The sequence below is a fragment of the Manacus candei genome, unplaced genomic scaffold, assembly GCF_025592945.1.
Source record: "Manacus candei isolate 608988 ecotype Guabito, Panama unplaced genomic scaffold, ASM2559294v1 h1tg000035l, whole genome shotgun sequence".
In the NCBI taxonomy this organism is placed as follows: Eukaryota; Metazoa; Chordata; class Aves; order Passeriformes; family Pipridae; genus Manacus; species Manacus candei.
In genome coordinates this window covers 1,199,174-1,227,086 of record NW_026138083.1, presented here as the reverse complement: position 1 = coordinate 1,227,086, position 27,913 = coordinate 1,199,174, and the positions used below count along the sequence as shown (strand labels likewise).

The following is a 27,913-nucleotide window of genomic DNA, read 5'->3' as shown; positions in this document are numbered from 1 at the left end:
GCTGGGGGACAGGGACAAAGGGCCTTTTGTTCACCCTGATTAAAACAACACTGGGAATTAATTGGAAGAAGCTGCACTAGAGGAGGAAAGTGCTGAGAAGTGGAGCCTCAGCTTCAGCAAAATACGGCACTTGAAGTGGCTACAACAGGTAGTGACAGACTACAAGCAGAGCCTTGTCCAACGTTTGTCAAAAATTGAAGTTACACTGATAAAATAATTCCAGTCTCTCCCAAAACGTAAATTTGTTAAAATACTCATTACGATTCAATAGTACGGTCCCTTTGGTAAGAATTTATTTGTGTTGTCACCCCGTCCTTAGAGAGCCTGAATTGTTCTTTAATCCATTAATTCTCCAGGATTTTTCCTCACTTCTCCTAAGAAATCATAAGCCAGCTCTGAGATGTCAAAGGCTTTGTGGGTGGTTTCTGAGGACAGCAGGTACTGCAGAGCGCCGTCGTTCTCCCGGCTCTTCCTCAAGAAGTCATGGATCGCCTTCCAGCGGGACATTTCTGCCTCTTCCTCAGCCCACTTGTAGCTGGGGAGGAACGTGGACTGGAGGAGAGGGAAGACAGAGTCGTGGTACACCAGGACAAACACAGACTTCAGGAATTCTTGATCTCTCTGCAGGGAAGAAAATACTTTAGTGCAAACTCGTGGTGCTGCCAAGCACTTCTCCAAAGGATTGTGCACAGGGAGAAGACCCAACCAAACAAGTAACCCCCAGTACCAGGATAACAATGGGAAGAGATTTGACCTTCCTAAACAAATATCCATTGTCTTGGATAAGCCTAAAGAATACAAACCATAGATCAACAAATCTGCTCTCCAAAGCCCTGCCAGTGCTCCCACAAACCACAGGCACTGAGATTTGCTTGTGGGGTATTTATATTCCTTCTTAAAACTAGTGCCACATCCTCCCTGCCCTGGGAGGATGAAACTCTGCTCATTTTCCTGAGGTGGAGAGAAGGAGAACCAGGAGCTCTGATCCCGCGCTCCTCGGAGCAGGAGGTGAGGCTGCCCCTGGGTGCTCCAAGGTGAGAATTATGTGTTCCCCTGTAGAGGCCAGTCTGGAAAACCCAGAGACTTAAGGATCAGCCTGGTCAATTATCAAACACACAGGAAGGATCCTGACTGCTGCCAGCAGGAAAACTCCTGGAGCACGGAGCGTTCCAGAGCTGCGAGGGCCGTGCCCGGCATCGAGCACTTCACGGCTCAGCGGGAGATGTGGCAGCTCAGAGTCACAGAGCCATGAGGGGTGAGCACCCTGCAGGCAGCAGTCCTGCCCTGGGAGGGGCACATGCCAGTCAGGTAAAACTGGATGGTTCTGGGATCCCGGGGAGTCACCGATTCCGTGAGCAGCTCCCCTCTCCTTTTGGATGAATGGCCCTGAAAAAGCCATTCTGACTCAAGGGTTTGTGTAAACAGGGAGCAATCCTTGTGCACGGGGAAGGAAACATCCCACTGCTGCTCCCAGGAAGTCCTGGATGGAGAGCCAGTGGTTTCCCCATGGAGTTCCCTGCAGCTGCTCTCCGGGCAGAGGACAGGAGGTAGGGCAGGGTGAGGGCGAGCCTGGTGACAGCCGGGTCAGTTCTCCAGCTGCCTCCACACCAAAACATGGGATTAAAACTGTCTGGGGTGGGGAGATGGGAGGAATCGGGGGGCCTTTTCCCAGGCAGACCTGAGCTTAGAGGTTGGAGGAAGGCAGATGATTTTGTGGGCATGCACAGCCTCTTTTGTATCCATGGAAGTAACAGGTTCTCCCCCAACAACACTGAGACAAACAGTTACAAGTTAATTTAATTATCCTCCTCCTCCTGGTTTACTGTTATAAATCAGAGTAAGAAGTGTTAAGAACTCTATTTAACATGTCTGTATTTTTTAGGTAAGTGAGAGGAAAAGCTGAGCAGCAATAACACTGACAGGGAGCAGCTAGTTCAGACTCCACTGAATACATGGAAAGAAAAACCAATAGTTTGTTACCTTCTCAGTTCTCTTCAGCGTTCTTTCTCTGTCTGCCCAAGCACTCTAAAAATGAAACGTAAAATCAGACAAAGGCTGTGGAGAACTTTATCTTTTCACAGGACAAAAACACCCTCAAATTTTGTCTGGAAATCCTGACAAGGTAACGTACCCGAAGCGCATCCATCAGGTCTGGCTGATCCACGAGCTGAGGGAAAGTTGCTAAAATAGGATTACAGATTAAATCTGAAACAGAAAACAAGCACATTCACAAGGCTAAGTACAGAGCACATCCGGGTACTCAGCACATCCCTTCCCCTCGGATTATTCCAAAGGGAAAATGAGCTGTAACAGTTCTCCTGAGGGCAGGGAAGGCAGGAGAGCTCCCTAACAACTGAGTTCTCTGACTGTAGCCAGCTCTCAGTGGCTGGGAGACACACCAGGAGAGCAGACACACAAAAACCAGCTCCTGGTTTACTGGGAGCACCAGCAAGCATATATTCCTTTTAAATATTCCTCATTTACCTGCCTGAGGGGTTTTCCTTCATTCCTGCACCTGCCTTTTTTTTTACACACAGCTGCAACTGTGCTGCTTGGTTGGGATGTTATGGATAAACACACTTGGGTTCTACCTCGACCTGGCCTGTCTTGTGTGGCATTTTAAGAGAAGCAGGTACCAAGTGGCACAGAGAATTTACCAAGTGGGGTAAATCCCACTGCACAGGGGTCCTGGTGCTTTTTGGGCTGCCTCTCCTAAAGAAAGTGCTCTGCTCCTGTCCTTATCTTCATTGATGAGATTGTGGATAAGATTACAAGTGACAGAGGGCAGAATTTTGGTTGAAGTCTTTCCTTTCTCTCGTGAGTTCAAATATTTAATATACACTGTCGTTTCTTCCTCTTGAAGCTGATGGAAAGTTTAGTAAACACGAAGGTTTTACTGAACCAAAACATTTAAAGGCTGCAGGCCAGAACTGATGCCTCCTGTGAGACAGAGCAGGCATTTTAAACTGCCTGTTTCTGAAGTGATGGGTGATTTTGTAATAACAGAAATCTTCCTTAGTGACACACAGCCAGGAGAACTTCTGAAACACCTTTCAGTCATTTCAAATGAGGTCTGGATCCAAAGGGGTGCAATTTAATCCCAGGAGAGCCTGATCTGCTGTGCCAAGTTATGAAGATCAAATCAGGTAAGTGTGGCAGTTCTCACCTCGTCTTTAAAACTAAGCACTTCGGTTTCTCTCTGTGAGTTTATTAATTAAAGCATTAATTTATTTTCACCTACTGAAATCAGTACAGGCAGGATGTATGTTAAAGCTGAAGAAAATCAGGAAGGGAGTTAAGCACCTCTGACAGATGAAACTGTGATTCAGGTGCTTAAGTATGATAAAGATTCTAAGTTAAAAATGTCAGCAACTGCACAAGGGAATTTATTTGCATAGGAACAGATGATTCATAATTCAGTCTGGAGACGAGATGGGAGAAAACACAAGAAAATCACTTTTGGTACCAGTATAAATTCACCTGTAGTACAGTTAAGAAATGTAAATTTTCCATATTTCAAATGGATTTTAAAATGGGGAAGGCTATAAACTGTTATTAGTTTTGTTGAATAAGGTACAGAGTTGCAAAATCAGGGCAAGCCCCTGAGTTCTAAAGCCAGAACTCTTCCACTTCTGTCTCTCCCTGCATTAGTCAGTGAGTAAATAGTAATTAAAAAATAAAAATAAAGAGGATGATTTACCTCAATGACAGAAACACCTCGGAGAGATGAACAGAGAGGGTGATTCTCTGGAAGAACCTGAGCTTTCTTTGGCTCTCACCTGTGCTCTGCATGCTCGTCCTGTCCCTCAGGAGGGCGTCTCCGAGGATTTGCCGATAAAACGCCAAGAGATGGACGTAGCTCGTGCTCCCAATTAACGTTTCTGGCAGAAAACTGTTGGGCAAACAAAGAACAGCAGTTGAGACATTATTGAGAACTGCTCCTACAGAGCATCATCCACCAAAACCTGAGGGAAAGGACAGCTCCATGGAGGTTGTTTATTCATGGCATCACCATGAATCCATCACCGCTTCCAGACACAGATCCAGCTCCAAGGGCCCAACTCCTGCTGTTGCAGTTTTCCATCTTATCTAAACTTAAATTAAGACTTTATTTCCAACAAAATAACCCCAAGCATCTCCAAAATAACTCCAAGACATGGAGTACAACATGCAGGTGACACGAGCCTCGGGTTTTTCCGCAGCCAGTGTTCCGTGGGAGGGGAACGCTGATCTCTGGGACCATCCCGGGCTGTCTGGAATTCTTTCTCGCTTTGTACTTACTTCAGGATGTCTCTTGTACTTACTTCAGGACATCTCTGGACTGCACACTCGGTGACCTCAGCTTCACCAGCAGCACAGGCTGTTTCCTGAGTGCCAGGAACTGATGGAAAACCCCACCAGCTGCTGCGGGAACAAACCCCCGGGAATGGAATCAGCCAGGTGGAAAGAACGGCCAGAATTACATCCCAACAGCCTCATGGGAACTCTTTGCCACCCAGCACTCCACAGCCAAGGGAAGTGCAGGTAAAGGAATCATGAAATCAATGCAAAATGAGAACACACCGACCCAAAGCAGGCTGTTGTAAAAGAGGCACAGCATTTGCCACGGCGTTTTATTTAAATCACATTTAGGAGAAACCACACACCTCTTCTTGATATTGAAGGGTCCACCTCGACACCTCTCTCGTAGGGAGTCCCACCACTCAGCAGCAGCTCGTACATCCTGTCAGAAAAGAGCAGCACAGTTAAAAGAAAATATTTAAGGACATGAGAGAACAGCCCAACCACTTTCTGAGAAAGGAAAACCCGCTCTCTCAAAACCTGACACACCCCTCCATGTTATAAGCAGTGTTTTGGATGCAGTGACTGCACCCAGCTAAGCAGCCAAACCCCAGGTGATAAATTTGAAACCTGTCTTATACTGGGAAGTGAATTATTTGGGGAATTTCTTGTACTGGGAAGTTAATTATTTTAAAAGCAACCAGCAGCATTGTTTCTTTTCCACAGCTCCAATATTTTTCTTGTATGAAATTTAGCAGCTGTTTCACTGAAATGTTTTTGAGGAGTCATCACTGCAATGTTTTAGATCTTCCATATGTAAAATTCCTTAAAGAATAATGTAATCTCAGTTCTCTCGAAGCAAGCATGAAATTTAATGTGTAGATACCACGTTTAACTTAATGAAATAGTAAAACAAAATTAGAAATGGGATTTAGAAGAGATTTAGAGACTTAGAGAACAGTGGGTATTTTTTTTGCCCTGTGATTCAGATAAATTCAGAATATATATATATATATATATACCAATATTTGCTAAAAAAACAAGTCTTGCAAGTCTAAGCTATGATGAATCATTTCTGTAAATAGACAGAAAGCTTTTCTACACTTAACAAAATAGAAAGTTATACACTTTATTATTCTTTTAGATCAGTGGGCCCAGAAACTAATCATAACTCAGCTGCAAAATACAAGACTCTCCACACTCTCCAAGAGAGATTCACTCACAACAACTCTCATCTGATTCCAGGTCTTGGAAACCAGTCTCCAAATTTTTACCTGGGAAAGGGATAAGCAGCAAAGTGCACACACAAAGAAGAGGCAGAATCCCAGAGGACTGGTCTGGATGAGCAGTATGGGAGGTGAGCTTTACTCACAGTGTAAAACAGGTGTATGTACATGGGGATGTGAGGACAGAGAGAGCAGGAAAACGTGTCAAACTCACTTGGAAGGGACGGGGATCCCATTAGAAGTGAAAAGCTTCAGGAATGCCCAGCCACAGCTCAGCTCTCCCCTTACACCTGTTGACTAGGAAAAAAAAGAGAAGCATAAATGCTTTGAGCAGCTGAGCAAAGCACAGTTAATTATAATCACCCCATCAAAATCGTTGTGGTGACCCCCCTCCCCTTTTCCTCTTTCACCCCTGTGTGTTGAAAATCACAACCTGCCTTCCCTTAGGGTAGTTTTTCTGGCCTTTGCCATCTCTTGTGCTAGAACCTGTCGTACTTCTCAGCAGCACACCCATCCCAGATGGACAGGCTGCATCTGGGCAAACTGGAGTTAGAAACCACTGTTCATTCATGCTGTTGGAACAGTTAAAATTTTAGTTTCCAAACTGTACAGCCCATCAGTCTGAAACAAATCACAGGGAGAGAAAACCTGCAGGAGTGAAGAGAGAACTGGTCCTTCGTGATGCCACGACAGGGGGTGTTTGGAACAAGTTTTTTCAGTGTAACCACAGGTCTGCTCATGGCCATTAGTCAGAAAGCTTTTATTCTCTAGTTAGGGGCATTGTCTGCCCATAGAATCCCTCCAAAAACCTGCACTTGGAGGGATTTATGCTGCACCTTCACACACTCACGTTGCACGTGTAAGTGATGCCAAGCTCAAACAATATCCCAATGTCTGATGACAGAGAGTTGGACCTGACAAAACAGTCACCATCCAGCAAGCTGGGTAAGAGGCCCATCACCTGAGACAGAGAGAGGGAGGGGAAACAAAGAAGTTAATGTAACTATTTGAAACAAATCTTCATTTTTAAAGGCCATCAAGCACATCCCTCACTCACACGAGACCTCAGACCCAATCCCACTGCAGATAAAAATGAGAAGAGAACCAGTTTCAGTCTAAACCTTATTCTTTTTTCTTTCCATGGAGCACAGCTGTGGAGCACACTGAAACTCCATAGAGTTTTAGCACACTAAAAAGAAAGAGACTTCTTAGTGACAAGCAAGAAGCTTAAATAACTAGTTATTCAGTAGCTATGTCACCTACCCTTGGAGAAAAGGTCCATGTCTGAGGATTTTTAGGCAGCCACGTGGCTCTCACCGTGTGGATGTTACTCAGCACCTAAACATGACAGTGGGGGGGAAAAAGCTAAGGCAAAGTTTTTCTGGAAAGCTCTGCTGCTGTAACAAAGTGCAGATTATCCCAGGTTAATCCAACAATGCACAAAGCAAAGACAACTGGAAGAAAACTGCTGGATGTGGGTATAAAAAGCTGCTCTGCACATAACACAAAAAGGGGCAGAGGACTGAGGGCAGGGGGGAATCTGACCCTGACCCTGACCCAGCTACTCCCAGGCCCACCCCAGGAGAGAGATCAGCCCAACCCCACTCATCCCCACAGACACCAACGAGCCACGAGGCACAAGGGCAGCTGGGGGGACCGAAATTATGGGCTCAGAGAAACTCCTGCCCCAGCCCCTCCCAGGGCAGCCCAGCCCAGCCCTCAGCCCCAGGGGCAGGGTGTGACTGTCACTGTGAGTCAGGAGCAGCTCCCTGGGGCACCTCACACTGCCCAGGGGAGGAGAGGGCAGGGGAAGGGCACTTTGGGACTGCCCCTGGCTTACTGTGGAATGGAAGTAGTAATGGGGAGAAACCAAGGCAGAAAAAGGGAGGGATGGAGGTGCTCTGTGGAGTAACAAGGGTGGGACACAGGGTAAGTGTGCAAGTTTGGCCATGCCTGGTGCCTGTCAGTGCAGCCTGTCCTGTTTGCTCATTAAACCCATTCAGAACTGTTTTTCTGGGTGGATGGGCTCAAACCAGAGCAATCTGAGCGTGAGTCGAGCAGCCTGGGGAGGCAGATTGTGTGAGTGAGACAACTGGAGGAGCTGGCTAGCAGAGAACCCAAAGATCCTGGGGGCTCCACAGCCCCTCGGGTCACCCCTGCCACGGAAAGAGCCCTCGCTCACCCGCGTGCCGTCGAACAGGCAGAGTCGGACGTGCCTGCTCAGCACCTGCACGTTGGCTCCTGGCACAGGGATCATCTTGCAGCTGCACAGACTCACAACCTGGGACACTCTGGTTGCTCTGGGATGGATCTGGAATACAGCACAAGGAAGGGTTAAACCTCCAGGGCCCCCCTGCCCATGTGGTTTTGTGTTTGGTGACTGAGTGAGGTGGTCACCGCAGGGATTCTCCCAGCCACGAACTCCTTCATGAGCCTTTAGTTCTCCCCTGAGGAGATTGCTACGGGTGTTTTAGTGGGACAGACAAAGTCCTAGCAGGAGAAATATTCCAAAAACGGTGCAGATGAAGACATGATCGTTAGCCAGTAGGAAAGAAGACAAATTCAGTTTGTGATTTCACAGGGCTTGTGGTTTAAAACTTCACACCAGTCACCCACTGCTTCACCCCAGACAGGGAGGGAATCCACAGACTTAAATGGCTCTTAAAAGATACCCAACTTGACAATTTATACTGACTTTTTGCCCAGTGGAGAGCAGGATGTGGTAACATCTCCTGCCTAAGGAGTCTGGGTGGACATGGCAATCTCTCATTCACCCACCAATGGGAAATCCTGCCACCAGTTCCCACCTGGAGATCCCATCACTTCCCCAACCCACAGGCATCGAGGCTCCCTTACCAGTGATACTCACAGTGTTTTTTTCAGAGTTCCACACCAGGTCTTTGAAAGCCAGCTGGGATGGAGTCAGCTCAGGCTGCAAGTAGGAACTCGCTCGAAACTCATTGCCTACAACAAGGGTGAGTTTGAAAATCCTTCATTTTTTTAAATGATCTTTAGTGCCACAAAATGAACAACACCCAAAACTCAGGTCCAGCTGAATATTTGACCAAACAAAACTATGCAGGTGTTTTCTATGAGCACTGGTTACCATTTGTAAGTGTTCTGCAGTGTTTCATCCCAGGAGCACAATCATTTAATGAACAAAATGAGCTGAAATGTTTTAAACTAAAAGATAACTAAAACATGAGATGTGTAATCATCTTCCCCAAGGAAAAGGGAAGATTGAAATAAAATTTTAAAAAAATCATCATTTCCTCCAACGTCAACAGGATCTTCCAAAGAGAAAAATCTTTGAAATTGTGAGGAAGTTTGTCAGGATTTCACACAGATAAATTAAAACCTAATTGAAGGGGGGGGGGGGGAAAGCCCGTTATACAGTATTTGATGGGTCAAATATAGCCAATTATAATTAAGCAATACTGGTTGTACTCCAACAGGCTGGTGACCAGGGTGAGGAACTCACCACAGACCCCTGAGAATCCTGCACTGGAACTATCAGAAGAAATCCTTACCTTTCTCTAGGAGCTGGAAAAGCGTGGATGGGCGGAATCCTGTGGGAACTGCTCCTATGGTGGTCAGTACCTGCACTGTGTCATGCTGTTAAAACCAAAATTGTATCAGTGTTCCTGCCATAATTCAACAGCTAATTTAGAACTCTGTTTAAACCAGAGATCTGGTGCATGAGCCACCTCATCTGAAGCATTTCTGTGGCATTTCTTGCTACCAAACACCACACTCCCCCCCCAAAAATAGAGATGCTAATTAAAAAGAACAATCTGTAATATGAGACATCGTGTTTGGTAAAAGGGCAAAGCTTATCTGCAGAATAATCAACATTATGAGAGGTGTAAGAGGTGCACCCACCTCTGTGATGGCTCGTACAGCACTCCAGTGAGAGTCTGTCCTGGAAGAAAAACGGGGGTTTTTAGAACATAGACTTGTGTGGACAAAAATTTAAACACTAAATATGGGTCTGTTTTCAAACAGCAGCAGCTTCCTGACCGTATCTAACACCTCAGAACTCCCCAACAAACCCTCTCAAGAGAAAAAAAAAAGCACGTGGCTCTTGTACTGGAAAGAACCAAAGACCTCTGTGAGGTAAGAAATCTACTGCCAGGTTTGAGGAGGAGGAAGAATAATTTTATACTTATTTGCTTTCACATCACTCCTTTTACCTTCTTTTAATTTCAGTCCCATCTGCTGTTTCATCCACCACTTCTATGTGTTCCTCCCTCTCCTCCTGGCTTTCTTCCTCTTTCTTGGGAACCTGCAGTTCAGATTCAAAAGGGCAGAGGGCTTGATTTCTTCCCAGTTCTGTCCTTAAAAGTGCCCTCTCCAACCACAGTCCACATTAATAGCTTAGAAAAGGAGAAATTCTGTCTGTGAGGCATCACTGCAGCTGCAGAAAACTGCCCAACATTTACATGGACTCACTTTGCAGATAAATCATTAAAAAGCCCAAATTAATCCATAGCAGCTTGCAGTCATCAGAGCTGATCTTCAGTGACAAAGGTGATGACTTCTATAGTCAAGAAACTTCTCGGCCACATCCTCACAAGGCACAAAAATGCTGCTTTTGATGGACATCTCCACCCCCGTTGGATAAAAACACGGCGTTATTTCCCAAAAACTGGCATTATTTCCAAACAACTGGCATTATTTCCAAACAACCGGCATTATTTCCAAACAACTGGCATTATTTCCAAACAACACACTCCCCACATGAGCACTGTGCCCAATTTTATGCAGCTGTATGATCATTGAAAGCCCAGAGGTGAGATAGGACAGAGGTCGCAGCACACCAACCGCAAGGTAGGTCCTGGGAACGAGGCCTCTCTCCCCCTTGGAATTTTCAGCCACCCACCAGCCATCCACCTTCTTGTCGTGGATATGCAGGATTTCACCTTTCTTTGGCATTGGAAGGAGAGACAGAGACAAAAGACAACCAAATATTTACATTAAAACCCCACAAACCCTTGATTTTTTTTCCTACAACAGAGATCCCAGACGCTGCCACGACAGAGGGTGGCAAAAGGACACTGGGCTCCAAGAAAACTCCATTTCCCCCCAGATCCCACAAGGAACTGTGTGGCTCCCAAAACCATAGGCTTTAGTTATAGTTATTGCTTAATATAGACTGATCTGCAGTAAAAGCCCTTTACAGAGAGTATTTACCTCAAATGTGAGATCCCCTTCCTGCTGTGCCTCAAAGTTTCCAACAGCAACACATTCTTTAACGTTTGGATCATCCAACAACTTCTCCTCATCTTCTTCTTCTTCTTCACTGTCTTCCTCCTCACTACTTTCTTCATCTTCACTCTCCTCCTCTTCTTCATTTCCATCTTCTCCATGACGACCTTTCTGATGTTCCTCATCCCTACCCAAAACCAATCAGACTGTTTTTATTCTCCTTTTCACCAAACGTTTTGAAAGTGCTGTCAGACACAGCGTTTTCAGTCCTGTGTTTTGCTCTCTGCCCTGAAGAAACTCCAAAATCCCAGCGGTGCTTCCTCCCTCCCTCTCCTCCAAACATTATCCAACACCCAGTGAGCCAGAAATCACTGATCTTGCAAGCACTTCTTTTTCTTTCTTTCTATTTTTCAGATAATAAAAGGGATGAACTAACAGCTTTTCAGGGTCCTTTCCAACCATTCTATAAAACCACAGGCTGTGTGTTTGAGCTACTCACACTCTGTAATACTTTGTCACGTTATCCTGACCCAAGACAAGGAGGAGTTTCTGCAGCTGCTGGGAGAGTTTTAGCAGCAGCTTCTCCTCTTCTTCCTTCCTCTGGCTGTAATTCCCCACCGGTGCGGGCTCGTCAGCCTGACAAAGAACACAACAAATTGCCCAAGGAATCAAAGTTCCCCTATAAATTTAGTTTTCCAGACATGCCTTACAAGCTTTCCCCTCCCTGGGCTGCTCTTGCTCCTTCTTTAGTGACATTTTCCTTGCCCTTTCAAACTCTGCCACATTAAATTTTGAATTGCACTCTCTGCTTCCAAAGAATGCATTGGGCTGATAAAACATTTTATGTACAGGACTTGGACACAACAAAGCATTAAAATAACATAAATTGATATAAATAATATAAATTGGAGAGAAGCCAAGCAGGGACTGTGCTGTGCTGGGCACTGCTCTTGTCCTGAGGTGCATCTCAAATGGAAGGTTGGTGGTCTTTAAATGCTTTCCGTGGTGAATTCTGGAGGAAACCACAAACAAATTCATCTCCACACTCACTTTTTTCAAAGCATGGAGAGCACTTGTATTCTCCTCCACCAGTTTCTTCAGCTGGATACATCTGCACGGAAAGCAAGACAGACAGATGGTATTTTCTTAAAATTCTGCCCCAAACTGTCCCTGCTGACTGAAAGGAGTCATTTTAGGTGCTGTGTGTCCGGGCAGATTGAGAATTCCAAGCCCAAACAGCAGCTTGGCTGATTATTCCCTGCGAGGTGCAACCTCCCACTTGCATTTGGCAGAATCCCAGCGTAGCTGGGGTTGGAAGGTACCTCTGGAGATCCTCCAGTGCCAAGGCAGGGTCACCAAGGCAGGTGGCACGTGTCCAGGTGGGTTTGGAATGTCTCCAGAGAGGAGACCCCACACCCTCCCTGGGCAGCTCTACCAGTGCTCTGATCCCTCCATGGAAAGAAGTCGTTCCTCATGTTGAGGTGGAATTTGTGGTTTACTTTATGGCCATTGCTCCTCATCCCGTCACTGGGCACCACTGAACAGAGTTTGGCCCCCTCCTCTGACACCCCTTGGAGATATTTGTATGGATTTATGAGATTCCTTCTTGGCGTTCTCTAGACTTTCCTCAGCCCCGGCGGGCTGGGCAGCAACCAGCCTGCAAAGGAGGAGCAGGGAGACATCTGGACAACCGGGAGAAGAAGGGAAAGGCGGAGAGGGAACTCTTTGCTCCTTCTGATGCAGAGTGATGGGAACGGAGGGATCTCTTCCCACACACGGAGCAGAGCCGGGCGACTCCTGGATGAGCGTAAGACAAGGGAGCGAGGGTCGGGGTTTGGGATGGGACTCGGGACCCCCCTCACCTCTGCCGAAGGGCCTCCCGCTGCCCGGGGGTGGCGGCCGCGCTCTCCGCCCGCAGCGCATCCACCTGGAACGGGGACAGGGGGAAACGGGGGCGGTCAGGGGCCGGGTCGGGCCGTGTCCCCCCGGTATAGCCCCGGTCCGGCCCGGTACCTGCTCCCGCAGCTCCCGGCTCCGGCGCTGCACCCGCTGGAGCGGCCCCCGCGCCCGCCGCTCCGACATCGTCACCGGGCAACGGGAGCGGGGCCGGCGCCGCCCGATGACGGACCGGGGCGGGGCGGGCGGGGGTTCGCCCATCCCGGGATGCAGGGATTCACCCGATCCCGGGGTGCAGGGATTCACCCGATCCCGGGACACAGCTCGGGCAGGGACTCACCCGATCCGGGGGCTCAGCCGGTCCACGGACTCACCCGATCCCGGAGCTCAGCCCGGGCAGGGATTCACCCGATCCCGGGGACTAGGGATTCACCCGGTCCCGGGGCTCAGCGGGTCCAGGGGTTCATCCCATCCCGGGGCTCAGATCGGGCAGGGATTCACCCGATCCTGGGGCTCAGCCCGGGCAGGGATTCCCCGTATCCCGGGGCTCAGACGGTTTAGGGATTCACCAGATCCCGAGGATCAGCCCGGGCAGGGACTCACCCGATCCCGGGGCTCAGTGGATTCTGGGATTCACCCGATCCCGGGACTCAGCCGGTCCAGGGATTCACCCGGTCTCGGGGCTCGGTACCGCACCCCGGCCCTGCCACTACGGGAGCTCCCCAAGCTCCAAAACCACCTTCGTACTGAAGAGCCCCGGGAGCATTTATTTGGCCACAAATTATTAGGCGTTTTGTGATCTTAATCACGGGATCGATAAGATTGGGAAAGAGCTCTGAGATCATCAAGGCCAACCCTCCAGAGGCGCTTTTCCCCCCACCCCAGAACTTTTAAAACTTCATTAATACAGTTGAAAACCAGCGGCCTGCAACGTGCAGTGAATCCCCTGGCACCTCCCAGACTCAAACAAATGCTCTCCTGGAACTCCTTAACTATGGGAAGGGAAGAAGGAACATACTACAGCCTTCTCCACAATTCCTTATCCAAAGTGCCAGGAGGAATTCTGCCTCCAAAGCCAACATCCTACATTTAATTTACAGGCTCACCCTGCCAGCACACGAGCTATTTCACCACCTAATTGTCCCCACGCACCTCCATAAGGCACGTTTTCATATTCATTTCAGAAAAAAACACAGCCAGGAACACCATGTCATGATTTTGGCCACTTTATTGTGTCAGCAGTGCTTCCTGGCAAGGGCAGAGCAGCAGGCTCAGAGCTGGACAAGTGCAGACTACCTTTGGAATGGGGCAATCACAGAACCACAGAATCATTTGGGTTGGAAAACACCTCCAGGATCATCGAGTCCAACCTGTGCTGGATCCCCACGTTGTCACCCAGCCTAGAGCACCGAGTGTCACATCCAAGTGTTCCTTGGACACCTCCAGGGATGGGGAGACTCCACCACCTCCCTGGGCAGCCCTTTCCAGGTCTGGTATCATTGCTCCTGTATCCTCAGTATTTTGTTAGGCCTGTCGGACACAGTTTGGGATCCCGCCTTCTGAAGGGTGGAAGAGTAACCCTGGTATTCCACGGATGCTGTCCCTCTCCAGCAGCCCTGCTATTCCATGGACGCTGTCCTTTTCCAGCAGCCCTGGTATTCCATGGACGCTGTCCTTTTCCAGCAGCCCTGCTATTCCGTGGACGCTGTCCTTTTCCAGCAGCCCTGCTATTCCATGGACGCTGTCCTTTTCCAGCAGCCCTGGTATTCCATGAATGCCGTCCTTTACCAGCAGCCCTGCTATTCCATGGACGCTGTCCTTTTCCAGCAGCCCTGCTATTCCATGAATGCCGTCCTTTACCAGCAGCCCTGCCATTCCACGGTTGCCGTCCTTTCACAGCCCCGCTGTTCCACGGATCCCGCCCTTTTCCAGCATCCCCGCCGTTCCACGCGTGTTATCCTTCCCCAGCAGCGCTCCCACGCCGCCTCCACCACCGGCGGGGTGTGTGTGTGGGGGGGGGGGGGTGAGCCCGGCTCCCGTTTTCCCGGATCTCAGGCCGCGTCCAGCTTTTCCTGGGCAGCGGCGAGGCGGCGCTGGAGGTAGCGCTGCCTCCAGCGGAGGAAGCGGCGGCGGAGCCGTCCCGCCTGCCAGCCCACGGCCACGCCGGCCGCGAAGGCGGCGAGCAGCGCCCAGCGCACGGCCCGAGGCCGCAGCGCCTCCAGCACCATCCCCGGCCCCGGGATCCCGATCCCGGCCCCGGCACCGCCTCCCGCTTCCGCCGCGCCGGGGGGCGGGACCGGCCCCGTTAAAGGCGGCGGGGCCGGGGAGGTGCCGCGTCTGCCCCCGCCATGGCCGAGCCGCCCGCGCAGGTTCGCCCCGGGGGTCCCTCGCCCCCTTCTCGCCCCCTTCTCGCCCCCTTCTCGCCCCCTTCTCGCCCCCTTCTCGCCCCCTTTCTCGCCCCCTTTCTCGCCCCCTTTCTCGCCCCCTTTCTCGCCCCCTTTCTCGCCCCCTTTCTCGCCCCCTTTCTCGCCCCCTTTCTCGCCCCCTTTCTCGCCCCCTTTCTCGCCCCCTTCTTGCCCCCTTCTTGCCCCCTTCTCCCCCCTTCTTCCTCCCTCCGGTAACTTCTCAGAGCTTACTCTCACCCCCCCACACACACACACCTCCTGACCGTCTCTCCCGTGTTTTCCCTCCCTTCCCGCAGGACCTGCTGCTGGCAGCAGCGTTCGTCTCCGACGCGCAGTACAACAGGAATATTCCCTTCAAGACGTCCCCCGAGGCGGTCAGGTAAGGAGGGCTCTGTGTGTGTCCCCCCCCATCGCGAGGGAGCTGCCAAAAAAGCAGGGTGCTGAGGAGGGTGGGTGCGTGGGCTGCCAGAAGCTGGTCTTAAGCTGAGATGCTTAAAACGGAGCTCAGCCGCATCTGCGTGTTGAGGGTGGGAAAGGGAATTAAAAACTTGTGTCTTGCCGGAGGAATAAAAACAACATAAAGTCTCCCGAGCCTCTGCGGGGATGGAGAGTTTTTTGGAGGCTTGGCTGGCCCCCTCAGTGGCATGGAAGTGGCAGGGTTTGGTAGCAGGGGGGTCACAGTTGCCCTGCGTGGAAGAAGCCTGTGCCAGGTGGGCACACCTGGCACTTGTTGGCTTGGAACGGGTGACACCATCCCATCACACCCCAAAAGTTCAGGTAACCCACGGAGAGTGTGGCACCATTGCTCAGGTGTGCTCCAGAAAGAGCTGTAGCTGCTGGGGGGAGCAGTAATTAAAATATTACCTTAATTGTGATACGTGAAATTCCCTGAGCCAAGAACAGTTTTCCCTGTGATGGTGACTCCCTTTTGAGGTGCCGGGGAGAGGCTGAGCAGCTCCAGGCATGCTGAAGTCACTCCTTTTCCTGGGAGACCGAGAGGGGGTCAGTGTGTTTGTCCCAAAGGCTTTGAGGAGGTGTGAGCTGCTGTGGAGCTGTAATGCCTCCCTGCTTTGGGAAAACAGTGTTTCACGTGATTTGGTCCTGACACCTGAAGGATTAAACAATCAGGTTTTGCATTGTCACCTCTGGATGGTGTTATTAGAAGCGTAACCTGAAAGCAGGTTGTTATAACCCTGATATTATAATATTAAATAATACTTATAAGGAGGTCAAATAATCTATTTGTATAACATGATAAATATTAAAGAATGTAATACTTATTATATATCGTATCACTTTTCCTTGAAAGGGAGTATAGTAATATAATTGGAATATAAAGGGAGTATAATAATATAATTGGAAGCAAATTGCCAACATCCTGGCTGGCAAAACATATTTGTTTGGGATGCATTTGGTGAGCCCCTGGGGATGTGCCCTGAAGCCTTTGTTTATGGTACCTCTGCCCTCTTTCTCCAGGCTTTATTATCTCTACAACCACTGGATGATGAGAACAGCCACCTACTTCTTCATCTTTCTCAACCTGTCCCTGGCCATGTTTGAAGAGCCTGCTGTGTACCCGCTCCCCTTCCTGGTGAGTTTTTGGGGTGGAGGCAGCAAGGGTTTCCTACTGGAGAGGAGCTGTCAGAGGTATCAAGAGATAATGGATGGAGAGAGGCTGCTTACAAGGGCCTGGAGGGACAGGATGAGGGGGAATGGCTTCAAACTGCCAGAGAGCAGGTTTAAATTGGATGCTGGGAAGAAATTCTTGGCTGTGAGGGTGATGGGGCCCTGGCAGAGGTTGCCCAGAGAAGCTGTGGCTGCCCCATCCCTGGAAGTGTCCAGGGCCAGGTTGGATGGGGCTTGGAGCAACCTGGGCTAGTGGAAGGTGTCCCTGCCCATGGCAGGGGGTGGCACTGGATGAACTTTACACATTCCAGCACCTTCCAACCCAAACTATTCCGAGATTCTGTGATATGTTGAAATGGGGACAAAAAAGGGGTACAGGAGTTGGACAGGGACTGTAGGAGCCATTGTAGCCATCAGCAAAGGCCAGTATGACTATGGACAAAGTCATGTTGCTGTTCTCCATCTCAGAGAACAATTCCAGCCTTTGGAGCGATTCCAGTCCCACCCTCATGTATGAAAGTAGAAGACAAATGTTGCTCTTAGGCCTGACTTCTCTGCAGCCTTTATTTGTTCTGCACCAGTGTGATTGTGACAGGTGTGCTCCTTGAATCCTAAGCAAACCCAAATTTGCTGCCTTTAACCTGCCTGTGGCAGGGAATCCCACAAAAGGAAGCCTGGAACTATTGCTCGGTGCCAGGTAGGTGAGTGTGCAAAACAGCTGACAGCAAACCCCTCCTTTGTGCGGCCTCTGCTTGTTGTTTCTGTGCCTGAACACCCTCATCTGTGCAGGAAGGGGTAGTGCTGCCCCTGGTTGTGCTGACTGAGCCCCTCCTGTCCCTTTGCAGGTCACATCCGTGCTGGAGGTGTTGTGCCTGCTGGTGTTCCTCGGCCGCCTGGCACATTTTGCCACGGTCACCCTGCACAGCGTGTTCTGGAAGGACACCAAGAACATCTGCATCATGGTGGCAATCCTGGTGAGTTGGGCCCAGGGGGAGCCTCTGAGGTCCAAGTGGCCAATGTGGATGTGGTTTTTTCCCTCCTATTGCTCTCCTGGTATCGCAGACCTGACGAGATCCATAGCTAAACCAAACAGCTCTCACAAACCTGTCGTGCGTGCACCCGCCTTGTGTCAGCACACACTATTTTCTTCACCATCCAGACATGTTTCCATCATTCCTTCTGGGGTTTTTCCTTCTTTTTCCTGCAGTTATCCCTGACAGACTTGGCCATATATGGAGTCCTCAGGGTGTACGGCGTGAGGAGCATCCGGTGGTCGAGAATTGTGAGGCCCATCTTCCTGATCAACTTTGCGGAGAGTCGCCAGGTGAAGGCCTGCTGGGATGTCCAGGGGCCTGTCTTTCGGACAGCCTGCTGCTTTCTGGCATCCAGGGAATGTAGCAGAAAGGTTTTTGTGCAGAAAAGGCAGAATTTGGGGTCCTGTGAGTGAAGGTTTCTCTCAGAGGTGGGCTGAGATGGACAAAAAGGTGGATTCACACCACCTCAGGCTTCAAACCTGTTCTTCCCTGAGTCAGGGGCCAGGTTACTTATTCCTGGAAGTCTCCTGGGTAAACAAGTGTCATGCTATTGTCAAACTTGGTGATTTGGACTCTGATTCCTCTCATCACGGGGAGATCTTTGCCCTCCTGCCCGAGATCGCTCTGCTTCTCACTTACAAATGAGTAAACTGTTGTGTGGGGGCCTGGGGGAGGGAGCAGTTGAGCTTTAGGACTCAGAGCATGTGTTTTGTGGCCTGGAGTGATGGATTTCAGTCCCTCACTGGTCACCTGCAGCAAGGGCATCTCAGCAGTGCCTGTCTGGTTTGCTGAGTTTGTGGTGCCATGTGGGTGGGGTCTCTCCTTCTGGGATCTCCCCTGGAGAACGACAGGGAGAGGCCTGGGAGTCCTGCACAGGTTTTATCAGAACAGAGCTGGCACATCTGGTACCTGTGCCCCACTTTGCCTACCTGTCCCTGTGTGTGGGTTTGATGCAGGTGAGCGGAAAAGGGGTCCCACTTGGGTTCTAAACGCTTCCCTTCCCCCCTGGCAGATCCGGAGAGCCTTCCGCAGCATCCGCAACACGCTGCCAGAGATCACCTACGTCTTCCTGCTCTTCATGTTCAGCCTGCTCATGTTCTCCCTCATGGCCCTGAAGCTCTTTGGAGAGAGGTGTGAACGCTTCTTTTGCTCAGAGCTGGGTGGGGAGAACGTGTGGGATCCTTTGGGCAGGAGGGAGCCCGGTGACTCCCAACGATTATTAGGGAATGCAAGCACTGCTGGTGTGTGCAGCTCCCTCAGTGCTTAACTCCAGACTGTCCTTTTCCTCCTAGGAATCTCCGGACAGCAGAAGGTTTGCCATATTTCAGGAACTACCTGGAAATTGTGTTTGACCTCTACGTGCTGGTGACGACAGCGAACAGCCCAGATGTCATGTATGTCATGTCTGTACCATCAGGGGTCTTTCTCCCATGATATTTCCACACATATATAATGTATTCATGCCAATAGTTTATACTGCTGTGCAGCCTTCTTTAATTTGCACAGCACTGTTAAAATTCTGTGAGGTTGGGCTTCCCATCCTCACCTGCTCTAACTGGGTTCCCATTTTGGTTGGCACTGGGAAGGTGCCATCAAAGAGCAGGACAGGGAGGAATGGCACGTTTGTTTGCGTGCTGGAGATGGACTGAGCACAACTGGGATGGTACAGGAACCCTGGGAATTTAAACAGGAATAAAATGCTGCTCATCCTCTGAGAGCAAGGAAAAAAAGGAGGTATGAGTGTAGTGAGGGTCTGAGGGCAAAAACCAGCTTATGACTGAGGCATCGCCTCAAGTCTCTGCACTTAAATGTGGCCACACTGACAGAAGATTAATCTCTGTGCTCTTTGTCCTGCATCACTTCAGTCAGACAAACCAGGATGAAAACCCAGCAGAAGAAAACTGTTCTCTAGCTGAACTAATGCAGTTTTTAGCTTGGGTGTTGCCTGGCTATCACAGCAGCACTTAGAAATCCAGCTGGGAATCTGTTTCCTCGTGGATTCTCTTTCCCTGTGTGTCAACCTAGCAAGCAGCAATCCCTCTCCCCTTTCTCTAGGATGCCAGCATTTGACTTCAGCTCCTGGTACGCCCTGTTCTTCATCGCCTTCGTCATCGTCAACACCTACATCTTCATGTCTCTCTTCCTGGCTGTGGTGTACAACAACTACAAAAAACACCTCAAGGTAATGCTTGGAGGGGGAATGGCCTGCTGTGCTCTGTAACCTGGTAGGGAAACCTCTGGCTTTCCCTTGGAAATCTCATACTGGGGGGGATTGCTGTGAGTTCTGCTGTTGGAATTGAACAATGAACTATTCTGTGGTGCTTTGAACCCAACAGACAGGAAGCAGATGTCTCTGCAATATCTTGGAGGCTTAGTCCTAGCTCAGAAATGCTGCCTCCACGCAGGGAACTGTTCTCAGATGTTTTTTAAGTGCACAGCACACTTGTTCTGCCACTGCATGTGCTCTTAAAGCAAAGGAACTGGAAATGGGAAGTCTGAGTAAAGCAGAATTCTTGTCCTACCCAAACTGGGGAGGGGCAGTCTGGGATTTGTGATCAGAGAGAGAGCTGGAAATTCCTGGGTGCTCCCACAAGAGGACTGACTGTTTCTCAGGAAGCAGTCTGGGTGTTCCCAGGGTTCCAGGTTCTTTAACCTGCTCATAGTTCCTTGGAGAAGAGGATCTCCACCCTGACCTCAGCAGTATTCACTTATGGATGTGTCCAGCACGTGTGGACACATCCTCTTTGCTTCTGTGACCGTGCAGATCCCGTGATCTGTCACCTCCTTCCTGTTTGATGCTTCCCTTTGTCTTTCCTTCCGGTTTTTCAGTGCTCTCCCAGCATCCAGAAATCTGTTGATCCTTCCAGAGCACTGCCTGTCAAACACCCATTCCTCATCACCCTCACTCCCTGTGCTGTACTTTGTATCTAACATCACTCCCAGCATGTTCCCCTGAGTCTCTTCTCCCTTTTGTGTTGTGAAAATAAGATTATTTGTGGAAAAAGGAGGGGGGAATGGGTGACTGGAACTTCCTGAATCTCAACGCTCTCCCTAGAACGAGATCCGCAAACTCGCCTACATGAAGCGCCGCAAGATGATCGAGGCCTTCAACCTCCTGAAGGAAGAGGAGGGAGAGCAGCTGGTGGTTCGAGAAGCCCGCTGGAAGCAGCTGGTCAAGCTGGTGGCTCCTGATATCAGCAACTCCCACCGGGAGCTGCTGCTCCGCATCTCGGACAATGAGCAGAAGGGGTTCGTAGGTGAGCATGTGCCCGAGGGAGTGGGGAGGAGCTGGGGCCGGGAGCCTGATCCTTCAAGGGGTTAGGGACTGGGACTTGTGGTCTCTAATGGTTTGGAATAACAGGATCATTTTAAATGGAAAAGACCTCCAGGATCCTTCAGTCCCACCTTGTCAACTGGCTCAGAGCGCTGAGTGCCGTGTCTGGTCATTCCTTGAGCACCTCCAGGGATGGCAACTCCAGACCCTTCTTTCTCTTTCCCTCCAGATTCCTGAAGTCCTGAAAGGTTATCCTTGCTGCCCGTGCTGTAGCCCATGTCGTGCACACTGTGGGTGGCTCTTCATGGCCGTTTGACATCAGGCCAAGCTCTCCCTGGTGTGTGGGACCTCCTGTTCCCAGCACAGGACAAGGAAAACCTCCCTAATAATCAGGTTCCTTCGAGCAGTGGCTCCCCACGCAGTCCTCCAGATCCTCTCGCTCTGCTGCTGCTGGTGTGGGAATATCAGGAGGGATGGGTCAGTCTCCTCGTGTGGGATCATTCTGTGGTGGTTGTTGCCCTGTGGTTTGAGCCAATCCCCCCGGGATGGGCTGGAGGAGCTGTTTGAGTGCCACGTTCAGCCTGTTGCGGACACCACTCGGGGCACGGGCATCGCTGCTGCTGCGAGCAGATCTGCCTTTGCCAGACACCGTGTTCTTGTTTAACACCAGCAGACTGACGTGTGATGCTCTCCCCTGCTGCAGACAAGAAGAGCTTCGTGCAGCTGGCAGACCTGCTCAACATCCAGGTGGTGACGCTGAAGCTGCGCAGCCACCCCCTGGCGCGGTGGGTGCCCCGCGTGTACGGCTCGGCGGCCAGTCGGCTCCTGCGCGGCCTGGTCAGGCACAGGTGAGGCTCCCATGGCCCAAGGCTCACCTGGAGGTTGCACACAGGGTTTAGGCTGGGCTTCTGTGCACAGCTCTGCTCTCTGCCTGCCTTCAGCGGACTGCTGGCGAGTCCACGCCTCGTCCAGTCCCACTTGTTCAGCTCTGGTGCAGGTGCTGGGTGTAACAGGGTTTGTGGCTTGCCTTGAAGGACCAGACTAAGACCTTCACGGAAAGCTGAGCTGACCTCAGCAGTCTCTGCAGCAAAGCTGCCTTGTGCTGCCTCATCAGCTCTTACAATGAGCTATAATTCCCTGTTTCATCTCAGGGTCTTCCCAGAATTCCAAAATTGCTGAGGTTGGAAGGAACATCTGGAGAGAGTCTGGTGTGACTCCCCTGCTCAAAGCAAGGTCAGCTGCAGTAGAATATCGAGGGCTATGTCTAGTTGGATCCAGAGTATCTCCAAGGATGGAGACTCCATAATTTCTCTGCAACCCATTCCAGTGTTTGACCACCTTCCATTAAAAAAAAACCAAAACAAAAACAAACCTTTTTTGTTGAAATGGAAGTTCCTGTATTTCAACTTGTGCCCTTTGCCTCTCATGCTTTCACTGGACACCACTGGGAAGAGTCTGGCTCCATCTTCCCTACACCTTCCCATCAGGTATTTAGACATACTGAGCTGCTCCCGACCCTTCTCCTTGTCAGGCTGGACAACCCCAGCTCTCCCAGCATATCCTGTGTGTCAGACTGTCCTGTCCTTCCATTGGATTTGTGACCCTTGGATGCACTAGTTCCAGTGTGTTCAGGTCTCTCTTGTACTGGGCAGCCCAGCTGACACAGCACTCCAGTACTGAGCAGATGGGAAAAATCACTTCCCTGGACTTGTTAACATTACTGTTAACATAACTGTTAACTTGTTAACTAAACTCCTCAGGAGAGTAGGGGAGAACTGATGGGTGAAGAATGTTTGAGAGAGGAGGCAAAGAACTTCAGAAGTGACTGTGTAACTTTGACCTTCTTGGGAGTGACAAGCTGATCTCTCTCTCTCCTTGCAGGGCTTTTGTTTGGACTTACGATGCGATCATCCTGATAAATGCCATCTTCATTGCTCTGGATGAGGAGACCCCTTACATCTCCTACGCCGAGTGGGTGTTCCTGGCTCTGTACGTCACCGAGATCCTCCTGAAGGTGTACACGTACGAACCGAGGGCCTTCTTCGGGAAAACCCAGTTCTGGAACTGGTGAGTGGGGCGGGACGGGGTTCGTGCTGAAGGTGCTGTGAGGTGTGGTGAGGTCTCTTGTGTTCAGCTCCTCGAGGACTGAGCGGCTCCTGGAGAGATGGGCTGCCCCACTCCCGTGCCGGGGGGTGTTGTGGCGATGTGAGTCAGAGGATGTTGTGCTCTTTCCTGGCTCTGCACTGCTGTTCTCTGCCCTGACCACGGGGACTCTGCAGCACGTGAAGATGGTGGGCGAGGGAAGGAGTTTTACTAAACAAAACTTCCCCATCTGCCCCACGGTCTGAGGTGGCACAGGGCTGCCTGGCACAGATGTGAGGAAGAGGGGTCACTCCTTGTTTCAGGCCCTTCCTCATCACCCCAAATCTAACAGCGCTGCCTTCCCTCGTGCCAGGTTTGACACTCTCATCATCTTTGCTGCCCTGACTGCAACGATTCTCAATGCCACCCTGAAGTCGAGTAAGTGCAGCTTTAGCAGCCTGCATGCCTGGGCATCCTGGTGGTCTCCATCAGCCTTCTGCCATCACCTCGGGCTTGGGTGGCTTTTGGACAGGACAAGGAATTTCCTGGAGGGTTTCTAAGAACTAACACGATCTTTCTCTTTCCCTTTTTCTTTTTTTTTTTTTTTTTTTTTTGTAGCTCCCTGTTACAGTGTTTAACAAGGACATAATAGCAATGAAATGATGAGCTTTATCTTAACGCTTCCCTGCTTATTTTTTATAATGAACATGTCTTTTTTTTTGTTGTTGTTTCTTTTCTCAGCCACGAAGTACAACAGCCAGCAGATCCTGGACATTGTGTTCATCCTCCGTGTCCTCCGGCTGATCCGGATTGTTGACAGCATTCAGAGGTAACGCAGAGAACAGGGTGGGGAGGTGGTTTTTGGGGAGGGGGTGCTCTGTGCCAGAAGCTGGCTGAGACAGTGCCTTGAGTGCCCTGCATGGCCCCTTTGTGGCCACTCCACAAAGCCTCCCAAGGCCTTGTCCCAGCATGCCTGGGATGAGCCCAGTTGCTGCAACCTCTCTGGAGACTTGGTTTATTCGTGTGGGGAGCATTTGGTGGCTGGGGTGTGACAATAAAAATGGCAAAGAGCCTCCCCACAGCAGGTGTCGTGACTCGTTCACTGCAGGTTCCGGGTCATCATGAACACCCTGATAAACATCGTCCCGACAATGCTGACTTTTGGTGGGCTGACTCTGGTAAGAAATCCTGGTCTCTCAGCTCAAGGCACTCCAGTTTGACAGGAATGTGTCTTAACTCTCCCACTTGTGCTGTTTCCAAGGGGATAAATGCAAATCCCTGGATGGCAGGCCCTTGGAACTGTAAGTGTCCGTTTGATCCATGGTCATTGCTTAGGCAAATGTGTGCAGAGGGGCTGGGTTCCTGCTGGATCAGGATCTTCTTTAGATCCATGGGGCAGTGAAGGTGTTCTGGCTTTGCATCAGAAGGAATCAAACCTGGTTTGGGCAAGAGGCTGAATGAGAAACCTGGTTCTCAAACGATTTCCGAGAAGCGGCTTCTGTTGTGATTTGGGAACGCTTCCTTTCCGTGTATTTATAGTTCCTGGCTTATCATTCCTGCCTGGTGGCTGCTGTGGGGTGGCTTGGGTCTCTTGGACTCTGTGCTGCTCCCCAGCACCTCGCTGTGCCTGTGGAAACCGGGAAACCTGCTGGGATGCTCAGCTTGCCCTGGAGCTTGCTGCTTGCTGGAGAAAGCAGGTGACGGGGTTTCTCTTCCCAGGTTGTGTACTGTGTGTTTGCTGTCATTGGCATGGAGCTATTCCATGGGAAGATCCAGTTCTTCCCTGCCGACTCGAACGCTCCTCACGCCCTGGAGTGCGGGAACCCGGCTCTGAAGGATTCCCTGTTTGCCCGGGGGAAGTACTGCAAGAACAACTTCAACGACTTCGCCTCGTCCTTCATCGTCCTCATGGAGCTCACCGTGGTCAACCAGTGGCACGATATCCTTTGGGGGTCCCACCTGGAGCTTGGGGAGCAGGACTCGGTGATCCTTGTGGGCCCTTTCCAACTCGGGTTATCCTGGAATCCGTGCTCTGCTTTTCCACCGGTGCTACACACGGACAGACAATGAGGAAGTGGTCTGTGCTGTGTGGGGTTTTTTTGGGTGGTCTTTCCTGGTTTCCCCTTCAGTGCCTTGTCCTCCTCCTGCCCTCTCGTCCTTAACTCCCACCGCACTCTTTGCCAACGGATTTGCCAACGTGACGGTTCAGCCTGCCAAGCTGTACTTCATTGCCTTCCACATTGTGATGGTGATAATCATTGTCAAGTGAGTCTTGGGTTGGTTTCACCCACTTTGGAGGAAAGAGGGGCCCATTCCCCTGCCAGGGCACTGCTGGTGGTCCCAGGGTCACCCCTGCTGTGCCGTCCCTGAGATGGGTGGGACATGTTCAGAGGGATCTGCTACATCCTTGTCCTCACTGCGTGCTGCTCTGTCTTAGAGCTCCCCATCTCCAACAGATGGAGTGCTGGGAAGCGAGCATGGGAATGCTGAGACAGTTGGTGGTGCCAGTAAGGAAATGCTGCCGTGTAATTCTGCTCCTCACTTCTTTCAGCATCTTTGTGTCCTTCATCTTGGAAGCTTTCTTTGTGGAGTACTCCCTGGAGAAGAGCGAAGTGGAAACTGCCATCGAGCAGAAAATCCAGGAGCTGGGAATGGGAGTTCAAGAGTAAGTACCCCCTAAAATGGGTAGTGCTGGGTGTGGCTGACGGGGGCTGTGGGACTGGAGGGAAGAACCACTCTCTGTGTTGAGGTGTGAGCTGAGCCTCCTCTTCCTTGTTACAAAGTTGTGGCTCCTCAGCCGTGCAGCCCATGGGCATTGTCCTCCCTTGGCATTTCCAGCCCAGGGTTCCTGCCCAGAGGACAGGAGACGTGCTGGGCATGAACCCCATGGCTGGTGTTCTCCCTGCCCTGGAGAACCCATCACTGCTGGGATCACGTGGGACCCTGGGATAGGGTGTGCCCCCCTTCCCAGGGTAACTTCCAGCCTTTCCTGTGCAGGGATGAGCTCCAGGATGAACAGCTCCTTGATAACATGGAGAGTGATGAGCACGAACTCGAGGGGGAAGGTGGGACGAAGCCACAGCCCAAAGGGCTCGTGTTTAAAATTGCCTCCAAAAGTAAGTGTGTCCCTCCGGTGTGTCCAGGCCTCTTGGGGAATCTCCCAAGCCTTCCCGCTCCTTTTGGGCTATAAAAGCAGCTAAAACCCCCCTGGAGGCTTTGGGAGAAACGCAGACACTAATGTTTGTTTGCTGTTTCTTTTTATTTCTGTAGCACCTTTTCCTCTCCTGCGTCGGCCCTTCTGTGTTCCTTGTCCTCATTTAACCACCCTCTGAAGACACTGCCTTGGTGGCTGAGTAGTTCCTGCATTGCCAAGAATCCTGCTTTCCTTTCTCCTTCCTCTATGGACTTTGCATTCCTCCTGGCTTGGATCACGGGGTGACTATATCCTCCTTTCTGCTACTATTTTTCCTTCTTCTCCTAGCTCTCTTGCTGTTCCTCAGCAGCTCCCCAAGATCCCTCTTGGCTGGCTGGGATCAGGTGTCCATTGTGAGGGAATAGAAGGGGTCAAAATCCTAAATAGTGGTCTTATGTGTGGGAATAGGGGGGGCTCACAATCCTAAATAATGGTTTTATCCTTGATGAGCAGCCACAGTGCTTAAAGTATAAATATAAGTATTTATAAATATACGTAACTATTTTTATAAGTATTTCTAAATATTTACAAAGTAGAAATATAAGTATTTATATACTTTTTATATATATATATATATATATATATATATATATGAAGTATATATCCCTTGGAATGTAATCTGGGGGATTTTCTTGTCCCCCCAGGATACAGGACGGTGGATGCTCTGCTCCAGCGCATGTTTGAGGCAGAGATTCCCCTGGAGGACGAAGGCCCTTCCTTGGAAGAGATCCTGAACTTGTCCCCCAGCGCTGCCATTCCCAGGAATCCTAATTCCGAGAGCGCGGCGTGAGGGGCGGATTGGGAAGGAGGAGCCGATTCCCGGCTCTCCGGGTCCCTGGAGTTTTGTTCCCTGGCTGTTCACGTGTGGGGGGCCCGGGTCACGCAGTGGAAGGGGCAGCTGGTGCCCCAAAACCAGCTCCGTCATGTAAAGGAGCTTTATCCCATGTCCAGTGTATAAATGCTGGGATTGGAAGGCAGAGGGGGGTCGGGGGATCTGGCTGTGCCGGAGTCAGGATGTTATGGGATAAGTACTTTTGTAACTGGAACTCTGTATGGCAGCACTTTCCTATGCAGCTCTGGAGCAGTGTACACTGAAGGAAGAGGCTCTGGAGCACAGTAAATCCAGCAGTGTGCAAAAACAATGGAGTGTCTTGGAGTTACTGGTGGGAGAGGGCTTGGGGTCCTGGGAACAATCCTGGAATGGGGGCAGGAGGGGGGGCTGCTCCTCACTCTGATGCTGCTGAGTGCATAGCCTGACCCAGGGCTGGGAGAAATCCAAATGGGACTGGGTTTGGGCTTGGTTTTCTCCTGTGTTTTTTTTTTTTTTTGGCCCAAGACAAACTTTTCAAAGCTCGGAGCAAGGCAAGTGCCAGGGAAAAAAACTCCAAGGGGCTGATAGGAAGGGCTTCCTCCCAGGCCAGGGCACTTTTGAGGCTGGAATGACTTAAAAATGTTTGTTGTCACTCTCTCGTTTCCCAGCCTGGAGCAGAGTTGGTGTGCCCTGAATTAGATGTGCAGTGTGGAGGTTTCATATGCAGGGAGTAGCGAAGGCAACGTGAGCAGGATGCTGGAAGACTTGGGATTTCCTTGGAACTTCACCTGTTCTTTAGCTTTCCTCCCGTGGCTCTGAGTCTCTTTCCTAACTTGTGACCCGTGTCAGGTGGTTGGGGTTTCTTTAGTTCGGTCTG

The 27,913-nt window shown here is 50.5% G+C and overlaps 3 protein-coding genes and 1 long non-coding RNA gene across 14 annotated transcripts; 2 read left to right on the top strand and 2 right to left on the bottom strand.

The window, feature by feature from the left end:
* Positions 1-138: 138 nt before the first annotated feature.
* NPHP1 (nephrocystin 1) lies at positions 139-12,851 on the bottom strand. 3 transcript variants are annotated; one of them, XM_051792839.1, is made up of 20 exons: positions 12,729-12,851; positions 12,578-12,642; positions 11,766-11,826; positions 11,215-11,351; positions 10,701-10,902; positions 10,332-10,433; positions 9,701-9,792; positions 9,390-9,429; positions 9,038-9,122; positions 8,377-8,471; positions 7,690-7,818; positions 6,771-6,845; positions 6,358-6,468; positions 5,722-5,804; positions 4,647-4,723; positions 4,305-4,404; positions 3,780-3,892; positions 2,132-2,205; positions 1,981-2,025; positions 139-621 (listed from the first exon to the last, which is right to left on the bottom strand). In XM_051792839.1, the coding sequence occupies exons 1-20, from the start codon at positions 12,795-12,797 to the stop codon at positions 337-339; spliced, it is 2,040 nt and encodes a 679-aa protein (XP_051648799.1). In that variant the 5' UTR covers positions 12,798-12,851; the 3' UTR covers positions 139-336. The 3 variants fall into 3 exon arrangements, with proteins under 3 accessions (XP_051648799.1, XP_051648801.1, XP_051648802.1); XM_051792841.1 differs by having other exon boundaries at positions 139-552; XM_051792842.1 differs by lacking the exon at positions 10,332-10,433.
* LOC127473348 (uncharacterized) lies at positions 1,321-12,506 on the top strand. 2 transcript variants are annotated; one of them, XR_007905374.1, is made up of 8 exons: positions 1,321-2,122; positions 3,020-3,146; positions 4,310-4,524; positions 5,527-5,638; positions 8,391-8,482; positions 8,963-9,099; positions 9,513-9,623; positions 12,336-12,506. It is a non-coding gene; the product is annotated as an uncharacterized LOC127473348 (long non-coding RNA). The 2 variants fall into 2 exon arrangements; XR_007905373.1 differs by having other exon boundaries at positions 1,321-3,146.
* Positions 12,852-13,821: 970 nt separating the features above from the next.
* Positions 13,822-14,931, bottom strand: MTLN (mitoregulin). The gene has a single exon (XM_051792744.1). It carries the CDS (start codon positions 14,837-14,839, stop codon positions 14,663-14,665), a length of 177 nt encoding a protein of 58 aa, XP_051648704.1. The 5' UTR covers positions 14,840-14,931; the 3' UTR covers positions 13,822-14,662.
* LOC127473311 (uncharacterized) lies at positions 14,856-27,367 on the top strand. 8 transcript variants are annotated; one of them, XR_007905363.1, is made up of 20 exons: positions 14,856-14,980; positions 15,313-15,395; positions 16,493-16,607; positions 17,488-17,616; positions 17,850-17,966; positions 18,689-18,807; positions 18,969-19,070; positions 19,732-19,858; positions 20,732-20,933; positions 21,654-21,798; positions 22,832-23,017; positions 23,406-23,470; positions 23,774-23,861; positions 24,141-24,210; positions 24,752-24,971; positions 25,207-25,297; positions 25,584-25,697; positions 26,030-26,148; positions 26,303-26,467; positions 26,870-26,999. XR_007905363.1 is itself a non-coding variant. In XM_051792739.1 (19 exons), the coding sequence occupies exons 1-19, from the start codon at positions 14,960-14,962 to the stop codon at positions 27,013-27,015; spliced, it is 2,259 nt and encodes a 752-aa protein (XP_051648699.1). In that variant the 5' UTR covers positions 14,856-14,959; the 3' UTR covers positions 27,016-27,367. The 8 variants fall into 8 exon arrangements, 5 of the variants coding, with proteins under 5 accessions (XP_051648699.1, XP_051648700.1, XP_051648703.1 ...); XR_007905365.1 differs by lacking the exon at positions 26,303-26,467 and adding an exon at positions 24,294-24,333 and having other exon boundaries at positions 26,870-26,888; XR_007905364.1 differs by lacking the exon at positions 26,870-26,999 and adding an exon at positions 24,294-24,333 and having other exon boundaries at positions 26,303-26,322.
* The last annotated feature ends 546 nt before the right edge of the window (positions 27,368-27,913 follow it).

Bases quoted from the DNA above. Each gene is read 5' to 3' on its own strand.
- NPHP1 (XM_051792839.1), bottom strand. From the start codon at position 12,797: ATGTCGGAGCGGCGGGCGCGGGGGCCGCTCCAGCGGGTGCAGCGCCGG. The intron at 8,472-9,037 runs GTAAGGATTTCT...CCCTTGTTGTAG, and splicing joins TTTCCAGCTCCTAGAGAAAG to GCAATGAGTTTCGAGCGAGT. The intron at 7,819-8,376 runs GTGAGTATCACT...GCTGTATTCCAG, and splicing joins GGAACTCTGAAAAAAACACT to ATCCATCCCAGAGCAACCAG.
- MTLN (XM_051792744.1), bottom strand. From the start codon at position 14,839: ATGGTGCTGGAGGCGCTGCGGCCTCGGGCCGTGCGCTGGGCGCTGCTC.
- LOC127473311 (XM_051792739.1), top strand. From the start codon at position 14,960: ATGGCCGAGCCGCCCGCGCAG. The intron at 19,859-20,731 runs GTAATGCTTGGA...CGCTCTCCCTAG, and splicing joins ACTACAAAAAACACCTCAAG to AACGAGATCCGCAAACTCGC. The intron at 24,211-24,751 runs GTAAGAAATCCT...TTCTCTTCCCAG, and splicing joins CTTTTGGTGGGCTGACTCTG to GTTGTGTACTGTGTGTTTGC.